The 20879-nt window shown below is 32.2% G+C and overlaps 1 protein-coding gene across 7 annotated transcripts in view; it reads right to left on the bottom strand.

Annotated features, from left to right (window-relative positions):
* LOC100643722 (protein eva-1) overlaps positions 1-20879 on the bottom strand; it is a 324599-nt gene that overhangs the window by 84377 nt on the left and 219343 nt on the right. For all 7 annotated transcript variants that reach the window (XM_048409136.1, XM_048409158.1, XM_048409153.1 and 4 more), the window contains 2 exons: positions 5540-5689; positions 2669-2812 (listed from right to left, as the gene is read on the bottom strand). In XM_048409136.1, the coding sequence (XP_048265093.1) occupies positions 2669-2812; positions 5540-5689 (294 nt within the window). The remainder of the gene's footprint in view (positions 1-2668; positions 2813-5539; positions 5690-20879) is intronic.

Here is a 20879-nt window from a genome sequence, read left to right as displayed (position 1 = left end):
CCTTCCATAAAGATTTCTTTCCATTTTTGTACTATTCATTCGAGTAATAAATCTTTGGAATCATATTTGTGTCAAAAATGTCTACATGCCTAAGTAAAAATGATCTTCAGACAATTTTGAGAATGTTTAAATAATATTGTGAGATAACGAAAGTATCTGTAAAAATATGATAGCATCACTTCGGTGCAAAGTTTAAAATATACATATATGTATGTTTATATTGCAGTTAAAAAGTAGAAATAAAATAATTACTATAAGCAAATTCATCGACAAATTTTCTCATCCGATTTATTCAAGATTATTTTCGCCAATTAATTTGTATACTTACTGAAGAGTCATACTGTACAATTAAAAAATGAAAGCTAACTAAATATGTATTTCTTTCCCTCATTAAATATTATAACGAATTTTTTGTTTTGAATATCTTATACTTGTACATCATATGTGTATTATGTTCACTTTTACACTTCAAATTTCCTATAAATACACAAATATTTGTAATTTAATAATCTCGGAGCGAATGAGACTGGTATTAAGGAAACAAAGCGTTTCTATATAATGTATTCGAATATTGGTGAATTTCAAGTATTATAGGTTAGCATTGGCGGTACCTCCGAATGGAATACGACCGATCATTATTCACTTGCCAACGGTCCAAACAATGGCTATTAAGCAAGTCCTTTCGTTTAGACTGACTGGCCATTAAGTACAGAAACGAGCCATCCGGAGTGAAAAGCCATCAGAAGAACTTCCCGCGAGTAGGCAGCTCCGCGTCAATCGTCCTCAAGCTTTTTGGGTCAATCGACGCTGCTGACATGGACTTCCGACTTGTTCGTGAATGTTCTGTTGTTTGCTCATCAGGCTTTGCCATATTTAATCTTTCATGTCCTGCTGCGACTATCTTTCACAAAATTTATCTTTCTTTTATTCGATTTTCCTTTAAAAAAAAATCTTGTACCCTTTTTTCTGGAAAGAAAATTTGTTCAAACTTCGTAAAAATGTTGTGATACATAGAACATTGTTTAAATTGGAGTTTCATCTATATATGTAATTTTTAATATCATATTGTGTCAATATTTAAATTGATAGATTTATTAATAGTAAATGAATGTATGTATTAATAGTAAATGTTAGTTCTGTACAAGATGAAACGACATAAATAATGTTTATTTTAAAGTTTCTACTAATTATATGTATATTGTATCTATTGTATTGTAATTATATGTATATTGTATCTCACAAAAATTCTGCTTTGCATATGTGTTTTATTCTATCCAAAAGTATTCTGAAATATCAATACAGTATTTTAACTTTAACTGTTATTATTATCCAATTTTAACAGAAGTAATCATTTCAAATAAAAAAGAATTACACAATCACCAAACTAGCTTGAAAAATGCTTGGTAAAAAGTGACAAAATTTCATAAAATAGCAAGTAAACGAATAAATTTTTTCGTGTAAAATAATGCGAATTAATGCGTCTCAGATGTGAAATTGTTTGCAAAAATCGGTGAATGGTGGACCCGAGACAGTGTTTGTTCGCGGTTCAAATTAAATTGGTTGCTTCCGTCATTCGGTTGTTTTCATTCGTGCATTAAAAATACACGGTGATTTATTACGTAACGGCCAACAGTTTTCCAGGGCGAACCGGTTTCATAAAAGATCACAGAGAACATGACGTTCCGCGCAAAACAAATGTTCCGCTCCATTTGTCGCACGTGAAAAATATCAAAATTCGTCCCAAATATTCCCAATGAGCGTGTTATAACGTTCGACTATCGATTTCGTACTCTGCAAATAACCTATTAAATATATATATACAGGAAATTGAGCTCAAAAATTTGTCTGGAATTTATGTACATTAAATAATCGCTAATACTGTTATGTTAATGTGTTTATAGTTCATTAGTAAATTTATTAATACAATACAGTGGTTGTAATATGTAGAAATTGATTTTAATTTGTCTTATATTATAAAATAAATTATTCTAAAGTTAATGAACGAGAAAGGAATAATATTTATAATAATTAATTTATATTGCTGGATATTGGAAAGGGCTAATAATAATTGTTTCCGTAATTGTTTCCGTAATTGTTTCGTAATTTCACAAATTTTATTTAATTAAATGATTAAATGATAAAGAACGTTCGATATTGCTTTGCGTTGTAATGACGATAAATATTTGAAAGATGGAAATTGAGAGTTAAATGCTTTAATTGATCGAAGGATCACTTTATAATTAAAAAGATTCAAAATTCTTGATAAGGTTCCTTTTCTTTTGAATCCAGCTGAAGGACGAATTATTTAGTACAAATTATTTTATTATATATAATAATACGTATTTATCAATTGCAAATGATAATTAATTCACAAATTCTAAATTCATTTTCTCCTTTCTAATAGAATGATGACCTCCAAAATATAGCTTTGCTAAAAGTACCTCTATTATATCACAAAAAATCACATTTTAAAACCTTGAAGTAACACTACAATAATCACAAATATTCTGACAAAAATTTAAAGTTACATAAACTTTTTTATTAAAAAGAACGTGCGTTAACATTATCGTAATAATTAACATTCATAATATATATAACATTAATATAACATTAATATATATATAACATTAATAATAATTAACATTCATAGGAGAACAATCAGACTTACCACACGTGTAGACAACTTTCAAATACGTTCTGCTTTCCGGACTGCAAGGCTCACCGAACGTCGAACTGTTTGCCACCACCGAGCAGCGACGTTTCCCATGGCACAAATTCATCACGGTTTCCGTCGCATACGATGCCATACAAGCTGTAACCAGGCAGAATTGATCTATTCAGTACGTTCGCTCGTAGCTTCATAGACGAGAAAAAAAGAGCTAGTTTCCCAGCTTACCAGAAATTGCGCGGATCGTTCGTCGAATGAAAACTGAATACCGGATTAAAGGTCGACTGTGACTACTTCAGAGCGCTTAATGGAAATGTCAACTTCATCAATGTACGGTTAATAATCTGACGCTTGACATGAATCCCGCATAACGCTTATATGAATATAAAGCACCATTTTATTCTCTTTTGTTCACTTTAAACCGGATTTCTCAATTGTTTTAGTTCTTTTTCAAATTGTTTCAGTTTTCTTTTTTTTTTCAAATTATTTTAGTTCTTTTCCAAATTCTTTTTGTTTCGAGAGCATGCGTCATGCGTGTCGTTTGTTTTTTTAGTAAACGAAAAGAAATCCTAAACCAAATCAGAAAAACAACATTCATGCATCGATCATGAAATATCATCAAAAGGTTCCTAAAATTTTTCTAATCATTTTTGGAGAAATTAAGTTCCAATTTAGCTAACTTTCCCCTTTGAAATCTCGAAGTGTGTTAGAGTCGAAAGTCACTTCTGCATGTCACCGTCACGGTATGTATCTTTGTGAGAACGACATGATAGAGCAGGACGATGTGTCACATGGCCAAGAAACACGCAGATTGAAACGATATCGCGAATGACAGTATCGTAGATGATCATTCGGGAAACGACCATTACATGTAGTTCATTGTTAACGTTTGGGCGAAGCTGAAGAACAAGAAAGGAAATCTTTGAATTGGTCACGATATCCTGCCAACCGTAGGAGGAGTTCAATTGATTCGAGAATTTATTTGATAAGGAACGTTCATAGGGAGGTTCGTTTTGAATCTAGTCTAATCCTAGAAGCTTTAATAAAAGTCCTTGTCAGAGAAATATCATAGAATGGAAATTAAATTTCTAGTTACTGGAGTTTTAGTTATAAAGTTTCTTGTTTCATTAAAGTATTAATTAATGTATTATAATTGTAATTTCTGATGATAAAAATGATAATTTCACCTATTTATTCTTGACGTTTAATGCACTCACTGATGATTATTAGGCTCTTATTATATAGATGACAGAAATGAAAGATTGATGATTCTACATTGAAATATGTTAAATTACGACTGGAGAATTAAATTGGCAATAATCAGAAACATTCGTAGAAGCATTCCTAGACTAATGAGGTCACGAAGGGCCAAAATCAATGTATCAAATAAAAAAAAAACTTTTACAGGGAGTGATCCGTAGCCAATGGCATTTCAGTGTTTTCGGAGCTGTTATCCTCACGAGGATGCCGTCTGGACATCGTTACAAAGGGGTTGGTAGCGACCCGACCTCTGCTCCATTTTCTCGTAAAGTCCGCCACGAATTGCGGCACTTTGAATCGATTCGTCCGGCTATTGAATGTAAATGTGCAGTTTCATGGATCTTTATTTTAACGTCATGTTCCATGTAAAGTAACTTCATGAAAGGAAAGGACATCTGTTAAGAAACAGACAGATTTTTGGGAACTTAGAATTTTAAAAATATATCTACGTTTCTGCAAGAAATGTTAAATTCGGTAACTGTATTATATTTACGTTGATAACAGAAGAGTTTTTCAATACTTAATTCTAGTTTCTTGTTACAAAATATCAATATTTAAATATACAATCAGATATTTTTAATTTTTTCGTTATTACAATTTTTAAGATTAAATATACATATAGCTATGGTATAATATTTAATAGTTATATTATTTTTATGATTATTTTATTTATTTTTTGTATAAGTATATATTTGATCTGAAATTAGATGAAATTATCTTTATGTGAGAAAATTACATAACACTGTAAAACATAACATTTTGTCCTAACTATTGTTGAAACATTCAAATACGAGGTAAAATTAAAGAATAATATTTTCGTTAAGATAAAGGAAATTAGGGAATATTGGTATTGCTATAAAACTTATCAAAAACCAGAATTGCTCTTTGAGATTCACAAGCTGCTACTATATCGTATATCTTCTATGTTCTTACTTCAACAGCACGGTCATGAATGTTTACGCTCGCGTAAACTTTCGACTAACTTTCGAATATCTTCTTGGTCGTTATTTTCTTTGAGGGCTTTTATGATTCCGAGAACGATATTTAGTAGAATTATTAAGATGCTAACGTGTATCTAAGAGCGTTTTTAAATATTTTCCACAGCTAAAAGCTAGACGTTGATGATCAAAATTTCAATTTCACACAAACTTTTTATAATTTATATGAAACAAATCTGAAGTTAGATTTCCTGGTATCAAGAAATCAAGAGTAATTAATTGATACTTCCATCTAGAAGAATATTGTTAAAGTTAGAATTACCAAACTAAACTTAAAATTAGAAAAGTTTTTAAAATAATAATGAAATATTTTTATAGAAACCCATAATTATTATGTGCCACCTTACCATAGCTTAAATGTACTATTGTATTTTAACAAATTTTATTTCCGAATAGGCTACGTATGTATAGGAATGTTCAAACGAAAGGACACTTGATTTCATGAATAAAAAATAGAGAGGTAGATTTTTAGTATTTTATGCAATATAAAAAAAATATCCGGTGTGACCTAGTTGCTAGAATATCTGGCTCTCATAGTATATTAAATACAACAATAATATTTAGAATTTTATTTATAAAACGAACTTTTAGAACAATAAAAAAATCTACTCACTTTCTTCTTTCACATCGTGGGGCTGAGGACACTGAAGGGATTCGTACTCCGTTCTGCCGAACGATGCGCTGAAAATGGCAACTCTTTGTCCAGGGTGGCAGACAAGATTGATGACGTCATTCTCGCAGGCAACTTTACTTCTGAACTCGTCTGGAACATAAAGGAACTTTTTAATAAATTCGCCGCTCCACTATTGCTTTTTATTGTCATATTCAACGTAATTACAAGTTCAAAATATGACAAAATATAATTTTGTTGTATGAGCATGAATGCTAATGTGATTAGAAAATTGCAATCTCCGAACTTTAAAATTTCTAGATTTTCGTATCTCAAGTTGACAAAATCTTTTTATTTATTTATTTATTTTTTTTTTTTTTTGTTACACTTTGGTATTTTGTCACTAATCTCAGGTAGTAGAAACATTAATATTTTAATACCGTTTCATTCCAAAGAGTTTGTACTATTTCTCCTATTATATTTAGCTTTCAGGGAAGAACATGACATAACTTTATCGTTACACTTTTCGAAACATTTTTTGAAAAATGATGTTTGTTTTTTTTTAGTCATAAATATATAGTCAATGTTTATTGGAAAACTGTCTAACATTTTAAATGTATTCATATTTTTTTATTACCGTTCGAAATATTTTGCAAAGTTTATTTATACTATGCTATATCGTGAACAAATTCATAGCTATTTGAGTACTGACTCAAACGGCAATTAGTTTTATGACGTCGAAATCTAGTAAAATCTGGGAAATAAGATCTTTCTATCTATATCCATACAATGTGATAAAATACGTTCATTTTTATATTTGTTACATTGATTTTCATCGGTTTATTAACATTCCAATAAAAATGTCTTCACTATTAAACAACAAACCATATTTAACTTTTATTTCAATATATTTCACTATATCACTCGATATAAAATACATTGAATAAAAATTTCTCCGTTATTAAAAAATAAACCATATTCAATTTTTGTTTTAATATGTGTGCTTTTCTGTACGATTCAATAAAAATTGACACTGTAATAAAAAAAATTCGTTTGCTCTGACACTCAAAATGTGTTAACTTCATTCTTGACTGATTTTACGAGCTCGCTATATCGTGGCCTGGTCTATACGTACCCGTTGACAATCGCATAAACAAGTCGAATGGAAACGGTTTTTGCCAGAGATACGGGTTTCGATAAAACCTGCTTCGTCTCGTTACAGTTCGTGGCATCTGCGAATTTCAACGAACCCAACCAGATCAGGTGCTCTACCATAGCACGTTTTTGTGGTTGCAATCATAGCGTACTCCGTAGCTTTGCAACCTTATTGGTGTAACGAACACCACATTCCCAGGATTTTCACTTGTTCTTACTTCTCGTGCATTTTCTTAAATTTTACGGATGATTACATAAGGGGTTCAATAGAGGAGCAACATAAATATCTAAATTTTTTTTAAGAGTTAGGTAAATTTAGAAAACGACGCACAAAATATTTGGATCATTAAGAACCCATAATGATCAAATTAGTAAATTGGAATGTAAAAAATTAATGCATAAAAAATGATGATTCGAAAAGCTATTTTTACATATTTCTTCCAGAATTTGTGATTATTTATGCCATCTCTTTCTGGTAAGCGAATGTACGAAAGTAAGTAAATTTTTAAATATTTACAAGATATTAAATGTTAATTACGGAAATATAAATTTGCAAATGCACGTCAACGTATCCTGATTCTGATCAATCATTTCAATTCAATGTCATAATATGTTAAAGAAAATTAACAAAAATTTACAGAATAACGAAATGAGCAAATATACAAATAACTAAATATAAATTTCAAATTCAGTTAGAAATTTGAAGTCTCTTGGATAGTAAACTAATTCTATGTTGATAATACTACTTTAAGATAATGCACTTCATCAATAGTAATCTGGCAAGTTAAGAATCAGATTGATCTGGTGATAATATTTATGGTATCGATTATCAAGAATGAAATTCTCACGGAAAGAAATCTCATCCTAATCATAAATTTTTGTCGACGAAAATACATCGCCAGTGAATCAATTTATAGGTATAATGTCTGGATAATTGGGATTCTAAGGTATTAATTTCAAATGTTATGCTATTGCTATTATACTGACAATGAGAAGTTTCTGGAAGCCATTCTATGGATTGCCAAATTAAATTCATCGGATATTGATTACGACAGAAATGATTATGTTTGTTATAATTAGATTATAATAACACAAGTTACAAATGATTTGTATTAATCTGATTTGCCAATTTTATATTTTACTTTGAAAATCATAAGTGTGATTGTCGTAATGAATAATAGTAGCTGACAGTATAAATTGTTCAGGACAAAATCGAACAACGGGCAATAAAAAAGATAAAGTGCAGCCATAATCTGAAGATATGGTGCAGGTACTCGGCATGGATTTCGATAAATTACGTAATTGAATCGTAAATAAAATGATTATCTTCGATATTCAAACCATGTACTTCGTTTTCCTACATGCAAAAAATTTATGACGAATTATGCATTGGAATGTTAACTACTTGTTACGTAGTCTATGTACAGCCTAATATTATTCATTTATGTGCGCGTGCATAGTGTGTATGATAAAGATATTTATGAAAATATAATTTGGAGAAAATTCAAGAAATAATTAAAATTCTCTCGTATATAAAAGACAGTATCAAAATCTACGAAAGAAATTATATATTGTAGTTATTTACATTTTATGCGAGAAAAATTAGATATCTTTATATTTTTTATACCATGTAATATAACAAAATTCATGGAATGGAACATAATGTGAAGTTATTTTCAAAAGGAATAGCTTTCCATGCTATAGATATTTGTATAAAATTCAAATAAAACTTTTTGCTAGAATTATTTTAAACCTTAAACCCCAACAAGAATAAAGAAACAACAATTTTCAATGAATAATCGAAACACCTAGTGTAACTCGGTGCATATTATAATTATCTGCTTGAAAGCGCGGTTTCTCAAGAATTCACGTTTAAAGTGACCTTTAAAAGTACGAATCTCTCGCGCGGGAAACGAACCGCTCTTTTAAAGTCGCCGAGTGCACTTACACGTCTGAGACAAAATGTCGTAACCCTACTTCATTGATCCGCCGATTTACGCCACCTCTTTCTCGCGGCTTTTCAAATTTTTCAAACTTTTGCGGTTACAGAAACGCCTCTTCTGGATTTCAAGAAAAATTACGAGAATGCGGGAGGAAAACGACCTCCGGTTCGTTTCCAACGATTCTTTATTGACGGAAGTGTATGTGAAACGAGCGTAAGAGGCAATTCGGAGAAGTTTCCCAGTGAATGTGGAATATTTGAAAGAAATATTTGGTTAACAGGAGGTGGAATACATTTGTGCGGAAAGAAGAAATAAGGGTGGAACTGTATATAAATTTTGTAGGGGTAAGAAAATTCTTGTTAAGGAGATATGATATTCAATCGTTCTTTCCTTTTTTATATTATAATATTTTATATTATAAAAAAAAGGATATCTTAGAAAAATGATATTAAATATATTCAGAAAAATTGAGAGTCTTTATATCTGATAATTTATGGCGATGCGGTTTTTAAATCATTTCCATTTTACGATTGCTGTACCATAACAAATTTCATCGCCACTGGAAATATTGTCTAAATATTTAAAAATTGACAGCAAATTTTGTTTACCAGTAATGAAACGTTTTTTAGTCAATACATAGGAAAGACTTAACAATTACACCATTAACCAAACAATTGAAGTCAAACTAAGAACTACAAACCGAACTATTTCCAAGCATCAAACTGATTTTCTGTTCTTAATGACGACTGGAAACTTGCAACAAATAGCCTCTTGGACAAGGAAAGGTTACAAAGTAACTTGTCAAGCATGTAACGAGGCTCGTCAAAGGACAAAGTTATACAATGGTTTGTAAAATAAGGTAAGAAGGCATCGGAACTCCCTTATCGAACTATCTTTCGAGCGAGATGTTCAGATTGAAACTTTAATTGGCAAGTAAAAGACGAAAAAAAGGCGTCATACTATAGTTGCAAGACGTAATTCCTTCGAATACTAGAAACGACAATAGACTTAGCACAAAGCATTTTTAGCAAGCAACTGCCTCTTCGATCGACTCAGTTTTGATGGCATTTAGAACTACGTTTTTGGCAAAATAAAGTTTGGACGTTTTCAGTAACGAATAAGCCCATTAAGCAGTGAAATAATACGTAAAAAATATTATCGTACAGTAACAAATTTGAAAATTCAAGGATATAAAAATCCGAAAATTTAGACTTGAAAATTTCTGAGCTTGACAATTTGAAAATAAAATGCTGTATTAAGCCTTAATTGAAATATATGAAGATAGGGATAGATTTCTATATAAATTTCTATATAAATTTTGTAGAAATAAAAAAATTCTTGGAAAAAGACAATATAATTTCAATTGTATTTGGTTTGATATTTTATTTCTCTAATTATTATTAAAGAATATTATCCCCTGTTGTAAGTATTATCACTTATGGAACACCCTGTACAAGAATTAATTGTAACGTTTCAATCAGTTATTAAATGATTGTCACAAATGAAGCGTGTGTTAATTTGACAGATACAAATTCACTGGCATTAGCACGAAAGAAAATGAAAGAAAATATACACAATGCAAGCGATAATTCAAACGTAATGAATCAAGCAGACGGATACACGTTACACGTGTCACATTGTGCGCCAAAACCAAGCGATGTCTCACGTGTCGGCCGCAAATCTATGCGACGACACACGTGCTACTTATTGCGTTATAACGTCATTAGCTAAACGTGCTTCATTTGACTAATTCATTTTTCTTTGTAATTGAGTCGAGGATGTTACGTAGTTTAAATACGCACAGCGGGGATTTGTTCAATAATTGATGAACCTCAGCTTCAAATTGGGTGTTTAAGATTGGATAATGTCCACCCAGATGAATATTTCAAGCGAGAAATTATCATCCTTGGTTGCTCAATTCAGCAATAGTCAGAAACGTCTCGAAAAGTCTAACCAAGATAGACCAATACAGAAATATCATACTCACAATGGACGATGGGGCGGCGGCATCGGCGGAAAATAAAGAAGGAAGCCAGGTCTAGTCTAGACATAGAAAGACTGTTAGAAACTCTCCAAAAACACAATATTTATGATAAAGAAGAAACAAACTTCACCTTAAGACAATTTGATCGAACACAAAAAGCCACAGATTGGATATTAGAGTATGAAACGGAGTACGAAAAATTAGAAATCCAGAATGAGGAGAAGAAAATCAAGTGCTTGAAGATGTATTTGGAAAAAATAGCACTAGAATGGTATCAAACAAATACGTTGAAGAATAAAGAATACAACTGGGAAGATTGGAAAACTTCATTTCTTAAAGTTTTAGCAACAAGTGTTGGTCTACAGCACAATCGCCTGATTTCCAAAATATGACATGATATATTCTATACACAGGGAATGCATATAAATGATAGCGTATAAATGTAATAATTTTTCAACCCTGGAAAATTCAGTGCTACTATTATATGTATTCTTCTATTATTTTTTCATTCTCCTTTTACACTTATATTGAGGCGAAATTATCAAATATTTTACATAAGATAAGTTATTCTATTAAATTGTATAACAATAATTACATTTAATTAATATTTCAACATAATTTTAAAAATACTTACAGTAAAAGAAAAATATTTTATGTAAGTGAAACCAAAATACTATGAAATAGCGTATCTGTGAAATAAAAACTGTGTGAATAAAAAGACGACAAATTAATCCACTTGTGGTTTGAAACTCCAAAATTAATCAGTATCGCACGTAATCAACGAAATATGTCTATTCGTAGATATTCTAGTAATTTACAAAACCTAGTATAATATGTATATGTTTATATTGCAGCAATTTTACTATCTTAAACTAAAAATAATTCATTGAAGTTCTGTTTTAGCATCAAATTTAATTTAAGTAAATGAATTGCCGCATTGCTGGATACAAATTAATAAAGCTTCTTCCAGGAAATGGTGAGGTTGTTTGGAATTAAAAACCCTCATTCAGGTAAGAATTCAGGTAAGAACCTCTACATCCATTTAACACTTGGACAGATTTAAGAGACGCCGAAATTAAGTGCTAGCGAAAAGAAATACTCGTCGAATAAACTATCCAAGGGTCTATTAAATAAATTCAATCGATATCAGGATTGAACCTAAATCTTCCCCTGAACAAAGAAGAACAGAAGTTCCCAACGTTAAAAGAAGTTCTTAACGTTATTCCCTATGTCCTTCTCGATTTACGTCACTCAATAAATTGGCTTAGGGCCTCACTCTTGATTCAAGTCATGATTGAAATAGGATAAATGTCAATTATATTTACGATCCAATTTAATTTTAATTTTCTAAACAATAATTATTGTTTTTAGTATTGAGGGCTTTTTATCGACTTTTGTATTTGTTTACTTTGTCAAAAAAGCATATACAGAAAGTAAAATTTACGTATAGAATTTTAATAAATATAAGCGGTAGAAACATCGTGATTGGCTAAATCAAATGGCTAAATCTTTCAAAATGTTTTCTTATTTTTGTAAATAATCGAGACATTGTATCAGTATATAAAATAAGAATTACCAGTGCCAATCGTAATTGATAACCTCCGCGATTCGTCAGAAGCGTATAACGCATATTTACAAAGAAATTGGAAATTATGCTTGTCAGAGTGTTTCGGTCAGCAACGCGAAGAAGGATATTTTATATTGGAGCTAGTGTTCATTGTTTTAATGGTTTTACTGTATAACTTGTTCCACGGAAAAAACGTGACTCTATGGGGAGAAAGAGAGACTAAGAGAACGAAAGAAGGAGATGAAAGAAAGAGTATAGACCATGGTATGGTACGCGTGTAGAATACGGTGCATTGTATATATCGAAGCCATATTGACTCCGCGAAATCAATAATGACTGGTTGCCACTGGTGTGAACAGCTAGTATCGAAAGTTACCAGTGTAGAAATTGATTGTAAGCAATTTTATCAAAGGCAGAGAAAAAGTGGCAAACGAAAACTAATACTGTATTTTCAAATCATTGTTAGACACGTACCTATGTATTGCTATGACGTACCTATGTTACTTTCTGGAAGAATACAAATCAGAGAGTTGCGTAATAATTATTTGTTAATAAACATATAGCTATATTCATTCGTTGTTTTATTTCTACGTTGACTCTTAAAGTATGGAGTAATTTCAAGTAAAGTGATATAATAAAGAAACACCAAATAAAATCATATTTCCATTTCGATAAATATTACACTTTTGCAAAATTTCATTTGTATGAAAATTTGCTTCTTGTTATCGTTTTCTTGAAGTAAAAAGAATTATTTTGCTTCTTGTAATTTTTTGAGTAACGATGTAATAAAAGTGGAAACTTTATTGAAATGGCTTGTTGAGAATTGTATTAATGCACTTTCGTTGTTCGTGTTTCTTGAAGAAAACTGTGGTTGAAGAAAACTTGAAGTGTCACAGGAAATTTAAGTCCCTGACAAATTTTGTTTCAATCATTCTCTTTAATTGGAATATTGTTCAATGAAATCTAAGACAGTTAAACACACTCATCTTTAAGCACTCATTCTCGTCTAACTACGACATTTCCTTCCTCAATTAAAAACTTCTTTCCAAGTTTCCTCGTTGTTACTTTAAATAACAAGAACACGAATTTTGAGCGTTGTCTTTTTTTTTCCATCAGAAGTTTTAATCTCCTTGTAAATTACAGTTTCGTGTGACACACATGGTATATTTCAAAACTCGAAAACGAAGTTTTAATTTTAGAAAAGAGCACTCTCTTCCTTATCTAAGTAATCTAATGTAAAAATTAATCGTTGACATACAAGTATAACAATTTTTAATAAAATGTAGAAAGTAATTCCTTAAATGTCATATACATATGTATACATTCACTATCTTGTTGCTTATTTTACTGTTTAGTTAAGTTTATTCGCTAAAGATTATTTTATTACAATCCAAAAAAGATTTATGCACCGATCTCTGGAAATATCTTTTACGTACATTTTATAGTTACACTAAAAGCAAAGTCTGTGTATGTATATGTATGCACACAATAAAGCAACGGCGATGCAATGTTATATATAGATAACGATAACGAAGTAGGTCAAATATAACCACAAACTGAAGAAAACGTTTGAATGTAATTTCATTTCATCCCATTTCATCTTCGTATAAATAAATGGTATCTAACCAGAAACAATATTACTACTATAATGTATATCTAGTGGTTTCAATTCCAAACATTAGTATACCAATTCTACGGTAGACACGATCGATTCCTTATCAACAGGACGAAAAGAGAAACGCAGATATTAGATTATTTTTATTAAACTGATATCCTATCACAAAGACAAATTTTAGTTATAGAATATAGATAAATGTAAAAAATATTTGGACATTGTGGATACAAATCGATTTTACAAAACTAAAATGTCGAGTTTGAATCAAGCATTAATATTTTGTAGGATACCTCTTTCGTCAAGCAACATCTTCAAAACGTGTTGATACGTTGGAAATAATTTTTGTTGTAAATGAATGTCAATATACTGTCATTCTCGAGCATCATACTTCATGTTCTCAATTTAATTTGTCCTTGGTATCAAATCAATATAATGAAAAAAATAATCAATGGCTTTTACATTTATTGGAACGTGTCAAATTGACATATAGAAAAAATGATGGTTGACATTAGAATTGCTTTTACAATTATCAAAAACATGCAAGTGTTCTTGACAAAATTAAGGCTGTCAGTGACAAATAGGTACTCTTAACATGTCTGGTGTAACTAATTCACATATACACATAGTATATTTAAATACATATTGGAGATCAGTGTTTCTACTGTTATCTCCTCTGGCGAACGAACTACTGACAGCTATTCGAATCCATCATATTAATTCCACCACATTATTAACACACGAACGCTCCACCTTATTATCCTCGTAATCACAGTTTAATTTCCAAATTCTAAACACGCGCAACACATACACACTGTTACGCCACGAGGCTTAACACAGGCTGTATTTTCTAACCGTCACTCGCGGCCCTACAATGTCTCAGTCAGATCGTCTTATCTGACCGCCGGATCACATACAATGTATCGACGAGCGCATAGCTGTCGCCAAGCAGCGAGTTCTCGAAACGTCGAATTTGGTCCGTTACGTTTTCCACGCGAGAACAGACATACGTGATCATAGGCGCGAACGGTGGCGTGACCTAAGTATAGTGGGGGTCGTCTTAAAGATGAGACAAAGAAATCATCCAAAGTCGATCAGTTCCTTGTGACGCGTCGAACATTACACATTGCCAAACATTCGCTCATTCTGTTAAGTATCATATCGTGCTACGTCCACCAAGAGACTAACTTCAAGTGTAAGAGCCTTGCTCGATACTGTATACATTTACATTATCTGCGTGCGATAAAGTTGTTAATTGTTTATATCTTTTCAATCGTGTAGACTAGTTGTTGGAAATATACATTATTATAATTCTGTGACTCTCAGTGTTATACCGCATCAACCACCCCGATTATCCTAACCGAAATACGGGGATCGAACTATTCGTGGTGTCGATTATTCTAATCGTAACGGGAATTTACGACTCTCGTTGACGCGTATTCTAACGACCGCGTCTCCCCGCGATAGTACGAATTTACACACACCAACACATAGGTTTTTCTGAACGGACGATGATTAATCTAATCGTTGAATAATTAAACTTAATGACAATCATTCAGTGATCAGTTGGTGATAGACACAAGTGCAAGCGAGCAAAACACTTTTGTTCCGCGTCGTTTATTTAATTAAACGCCGATTCAGGGTGTTCAACACGATAACATTAATCTGGCACAAGCAATTTGCACGCTTACGACACGTAACACGGATTTTCGTTCACAATCTATTCGCGTATCATCGATTTACTCGAATCGATCTCTCACAGCGAAAGATTGCGATCTACAAAGCCAACTGTTTAACTATTCGATCGACAGAATCTCGTTTCATTCCCCTATTTTTTTTTTTTTTTTTTTTTCTTGTTTTCTACCTTTTGTAAGACTCGTTGCAACGGAATCATTGTTGTTTTTTCTGGGTCAATATTCCCTACGCGCCACGAAGCGTTATAAATTTAGTCTTACGGTTTTACCTATTCAATCGCTTTATAAATAATGGTTTCTTTTTTCAAATTGAAATCAAGAACAATGGAACTTCTTTTTATAAAATAGGAACTGAAAACTTGATTAAAAAACGCGGTACACAACAATTTTATCTTATCTATTTTTTTCTGAAACTATATTCCATCACTTCAGTAATTTTGTCTAATTGCGTTCACAAAAATATAAATTTGCATAAACATCTGCAGCCTAAATATAAGAAATCAGAGAATAATCTTACAAAGTAACAAAGAATATTTATATTTACTTCGAAAAATTGAATTTTGAAATTTGAACATTTTGAAACTTTCTCCAACAAACAGTTTCAATCCTCGGAAATAAGCTCTTTCGTGGAACATAGTGTAGTATTTTACGTATGGAGAACCGTTTAATACGTGCAAGCGTGCCTCCTTAGCACTGTTTGATTAATGTAGGTAGCACAGTTGAACGTCCTTTGAAATGATTTAATTGTTTTAGTACACGGATGTCACTAGTACACTGGCAAAGTACGCTGACGACAGTATTACACACATAACGTATTTAGGAATATTATTGCTTGGAACTGCTCTAACGAAACCATTAACTACGAACAAAGGATTTGTTTACCTTCGAGGTACGGCGGAAGTTACAACGAGCTTTTGCAACCGTCGCATGATCTCCCTAAATAAGTTATTTTAATGAAGTTTCAGATAATTAATGTATAGGAGTACGTATATATCTGTATTCTTATTTAAGTATTTGGATACCAATTATCGTTTAAACATTATTTAATTTATCTTCGCTGACAAACTGATTCGATAAAGAAACTAAAAATTTCTTAGGCCGTAACGATAAATGTGTGTATGTGTGTGTCTACAATTTTGAAATTTTATTTTCTTACTTATTGTAATCTTCAACATGCACACATACATCAGATATGTACTAATTTTTAAAGAAACAACGACAGAATTGAAATAATGTCAAACATCTTTAAATTTATTCACAAAACCGAAATATTTATACATATTTCATAGCTAATCCAGGGCCAATTGAATTCATCCTATCAAAACCAAGACCAGATCGAAAACCAGACTGTCAAATCAAAACCAGATGAAAATTCCGATTTCATCGAAGAGCAACATTCCTCGGGTAAATTAAAATTCCATCTAAGGAAAATTCCTGGACGTGTCTTAAATGTCTCTCTACTTTCGAATTCCTCTGAATTCTATTAGTTGGGCATCATGGTTCGAGTGGCACTTAAGACGTCCATGGCGATCGATCGAGAACCGTTCAACGGGGGCCGTTTGTCCACTGAACGTCGCTGCATAGACGCGTATACGCCAAGATATCGCTTCCTGTATTACATGGAACGGACAATATGATGTAATGCGCGTCCATCCACCAAGCGGCAACGTCACTATCGACATTTGTCACAATCGACAGCCAATGTACAATACTGATAGCCACCCAGCATATAATGTAACACGTTAGGTATAAAATAGAAAAGAACTGATCTAACGTTATTTGAGGCAGTCAAAAGCTACATTCATCAATTTTATATGTTAAAGAGTGAGGGAAAGTGATTATAGTAATTATTATTCTGCGGATTTTTATGCATTTATTCAAGATTTGAATATGTAAGAATGCACTAAATACATATAATTCACTTACAATAGAATACTCATTGTAAGTTTCAATAGGGGTAAGGAACCTCTAAGTTATTTGCTTTTTGAGAAATTCGGAATTAATCATGTACTTAGGTAAAAATAAAAGTTTAGGTTAGATTACTTTTTGAAACACTTATTTGTGCAAATATTTGAAAAACATGCATATAATATCATAAACTCTAAAATACACGAAACTTAATATCGCTCTGTGAAGGATACAAATAGTTAGCTAAAGAAACTCTGTGAAACCATGTTTCGTTCATAAATATTGACTTTAGTCCTTCCTAAGGACTTAGCACTAAACAGTGCTAATCACTACTCATAGCAATTAGCTCTGAACTTCAAACTGCTTATATCTCTTAAGAGGAATCAAAATTTTTATTTCATTGCAACAATTTAACGGAAAATTTAGCATAACGGAGGTTTTAACACTTGACTAACTTCAATTGTAGAAATCTCTGACAAATAAGCATGCATTATTGAGCAAAATAATTGCACTCAATTAATTTTTACGATAAAATAAATAGAATTTAATAATCAAATAATCTATGGGTTTATATGTACCTATGTGATAATGAACAAAATTCAGACAGTCAAGCGTTTGGTAATCCTTCGACTTTATAAATGACACAACATCTGTAATATTTAAATCCTTGATGGGTCGTAACGATAATCACCAAAATATACTCGCGCGTCGTATGTAATGAAAACCACTAGTCTTAATACGGAAGCAGAAGGACCAGGAAAATGAAATATTAGGGTACCACGTGGTAAGAACGTAAAATAGGGCGGCGTGTTTATTACACGGCCCCGTAAAGTATGTATATTAACAGTGTAGGAATGCGACCATACGGATCCGTGCATCCACAATACGACGACAACCTGTTGCAGTAACAAGCTCCAAGTAATTTTTGCCGCAGGACGCACTAATTCTTTCCGTTCCGTGTTTCACGCTCCATGGACGTCGGTATTCACCTACTACGCTCACCTTGTTATTTACTGTGTTAACGCGCTACATCCGGATGGTCCGCGTTTCCTGCTCGTTGGCCATCGTGGTGACTTAGGGTTTTTGATTAAAACGAGGTCGTAGTAATGGAAGGAAAAGGAATTTTAATAAATGTTGATGAGAGATATGTAATTCTGAGATATCTGAATTGAATATATTCTTTTATCGAACAGGTGTGATTTTAAAATATGGAAATATAGAATTTGTTAATTTTAAAGTTAATAATTTATGTACCCATATTTTGGTTCCTATTTCAATACCTCGTTAAATCTTCATCATGATCATGTTTGCAGTTGCTAGAATCGGTCTAATTAAAATCAATTTGTCTTTAATAGCATTTAATACTAAGAGATTTACGATTAAAACAGAATCGAGTTACCAGGGTCAAGGAAAATTCTGATGAAAAAATTGAGTTCAGTCTAAATATCAGATGTTGATGTTTTTTTTTTTATTATCATTGAACTAGTTTTGTATCGTGAAACTGGTTAAAAGGGAGTAAAATTTCAATACCCTTTAGGTTAATTATAGTAATTTGAAACATCAATTGCGCGAGAATTTTAATTAAGGTACAAGAAATATAATAACCAAAATGATAAAATCTCCAATATTTATAAATATTACCCGAAGGATTCAGCTATTATCATATTCATAAAAAATATTGTAATTGTTTAAAATCTTAGATAAGAAATAACCGCGTTGGAACTGACATGTAAAACTGCGTAGGCAAATAATGCTGATCTATTACTTCTAGTATTTCAAAATTCCATGCGATTTAATAAAGATGATGCGAGTTATTCAGTGCCGAAAGGGGAAATTCAATAAACTACATACCATACAAAATTCTACAACCCCTAATAACTTACGTGTTCCCTAAAATTCTCATATCTCCTCAGACAATCATACCATGTAAATTAGTAATTTTACCAAAATATAATTTTATGACCATTCAAAAAACATTCAAAAAACATTCAAAAAACATCATAAAATTTACCCATTTTGCAATAGTATTATGAGGATAAATTTCATATCGTGTATCATAATATGATACATTATTTTCTTTATGTTATATGTATGTAACTTCCACCCAACTTCTTATATTTTACAAAATATCAATATCAAACAGCAGGATATGCATATGTATAATGAAACTTGAATTGCCTTTTCATGATCCGCAGGGCAAAAAAGCAAATGTATCTTTTAATTCAGCAGCTACGGAATGTTGAAATGTCGCCGGCGTCGTGAAAAACGTAACTTCATAATCTCGGGAGTATATTGTGGGATTTGTGTGTATTTATGTGATATTGCCACCCTTATCGCGCTAGATGAACTTATATTTTAAAAGAAAAATAAACAACGGGATTTAGTTCGATAATCGTACATTCCGTTTAAAACAGAATCTTTACGAATGGGACATAATGATACAGGATTGCATATTACGTAATATAATTTAATACAATATGACAATGAAATCGTAAAATTTAATAAAGATATATATGTACTATATAAAGATAGTTAGTATATACTCTGTGTATATATATATGTCGGAGATGAAAGAACGCCGGAGCTCCTCCTTGGATTCGCGGGAATACCGCAACTCTGTAACTTGGATTAAACAAATGCCGCTCCGATTGTTCGAGATTTATGATCATGAGCTTGGGCTCGAGGCGACAATCAGTCGCCGAACGTAGCCGCGGTCAAAGGGATGAACGTTTTATCTAACAAAGGCACAGAGTAACTCTATTCCTCTCCTTAAAAGAAATAGTCGTAGCGACACGTGGCAGTAAATACTTCAATAGTTTCTATCCCGCGGCCCGCCACACGCAGATTTCGTCCTCCGAGTAAGATGATCGCCGGGTGTCGGCATGCCTTTGTGGCGTATGTTTAGCTAACGTGAGGACCCGCTATAGATCTTAAGATTTAGTCAAGCGAAGTCCGTCAAATAGACTTTGTTGCAACTACGGGAAGATAGGAGAAACCTATCCTCCACGAGCGTTGCCCCCCGTCAACAACCTCCCCTCAAGGGCGGCCAGCATCTCTTTCAAAACGCCGATATGGAGATCGACCAATTAGCAATAGCGCTAATTTCCCTCACCTTTGGAACGAAAGCTTTCTTTGACGAATCCGAGGATCTCATGTCCTTAGACCCACCCATTATAGTTTTCCTCGACGGCATCGTCGAGACGGAGAGTCACTCTCCGGTACGATCTCGACGACGATTCAAGTAACTCTCGGATACGTAGTGATCGCCCCACGCATTAACATTGAGTACAACTTAGACGCTAAAGAAGCGTAGAGTTCGTCATCCCGTTGACCGTGGATTCGTTATTGAGCCTAGGATCATTGTCATTAGCTTCTCGAGTATCAATTTATCGCGATTACTTGTCCAATTCCAACATGGTCTTGTTTGCACTAGTAAATATCTCCTCTATTGCATAGTGATCACGTCTAGTGTCAATAGGA

The sequence above is a fragment of the Bombus terrestris genome, chromosome 1 (assembly GCF_910591885.1).
Source record: "Bombus terrestris chromosome 1, iyBomTerr1.2, whole genome shotgun sequence".
Classification (NCBI taxonomy): domain Eukaryota; kingdom Metazoa; phylum Arthropoda; class Insecta; order Hymenoptera; family Apidae; genus Bombus; species Bombus terrestris.
The sequence above is the reverse complement of the archived record's forward strand: the minus strand, read 5'-3'. Positions and strand labels throughout refer to the sequence as shown.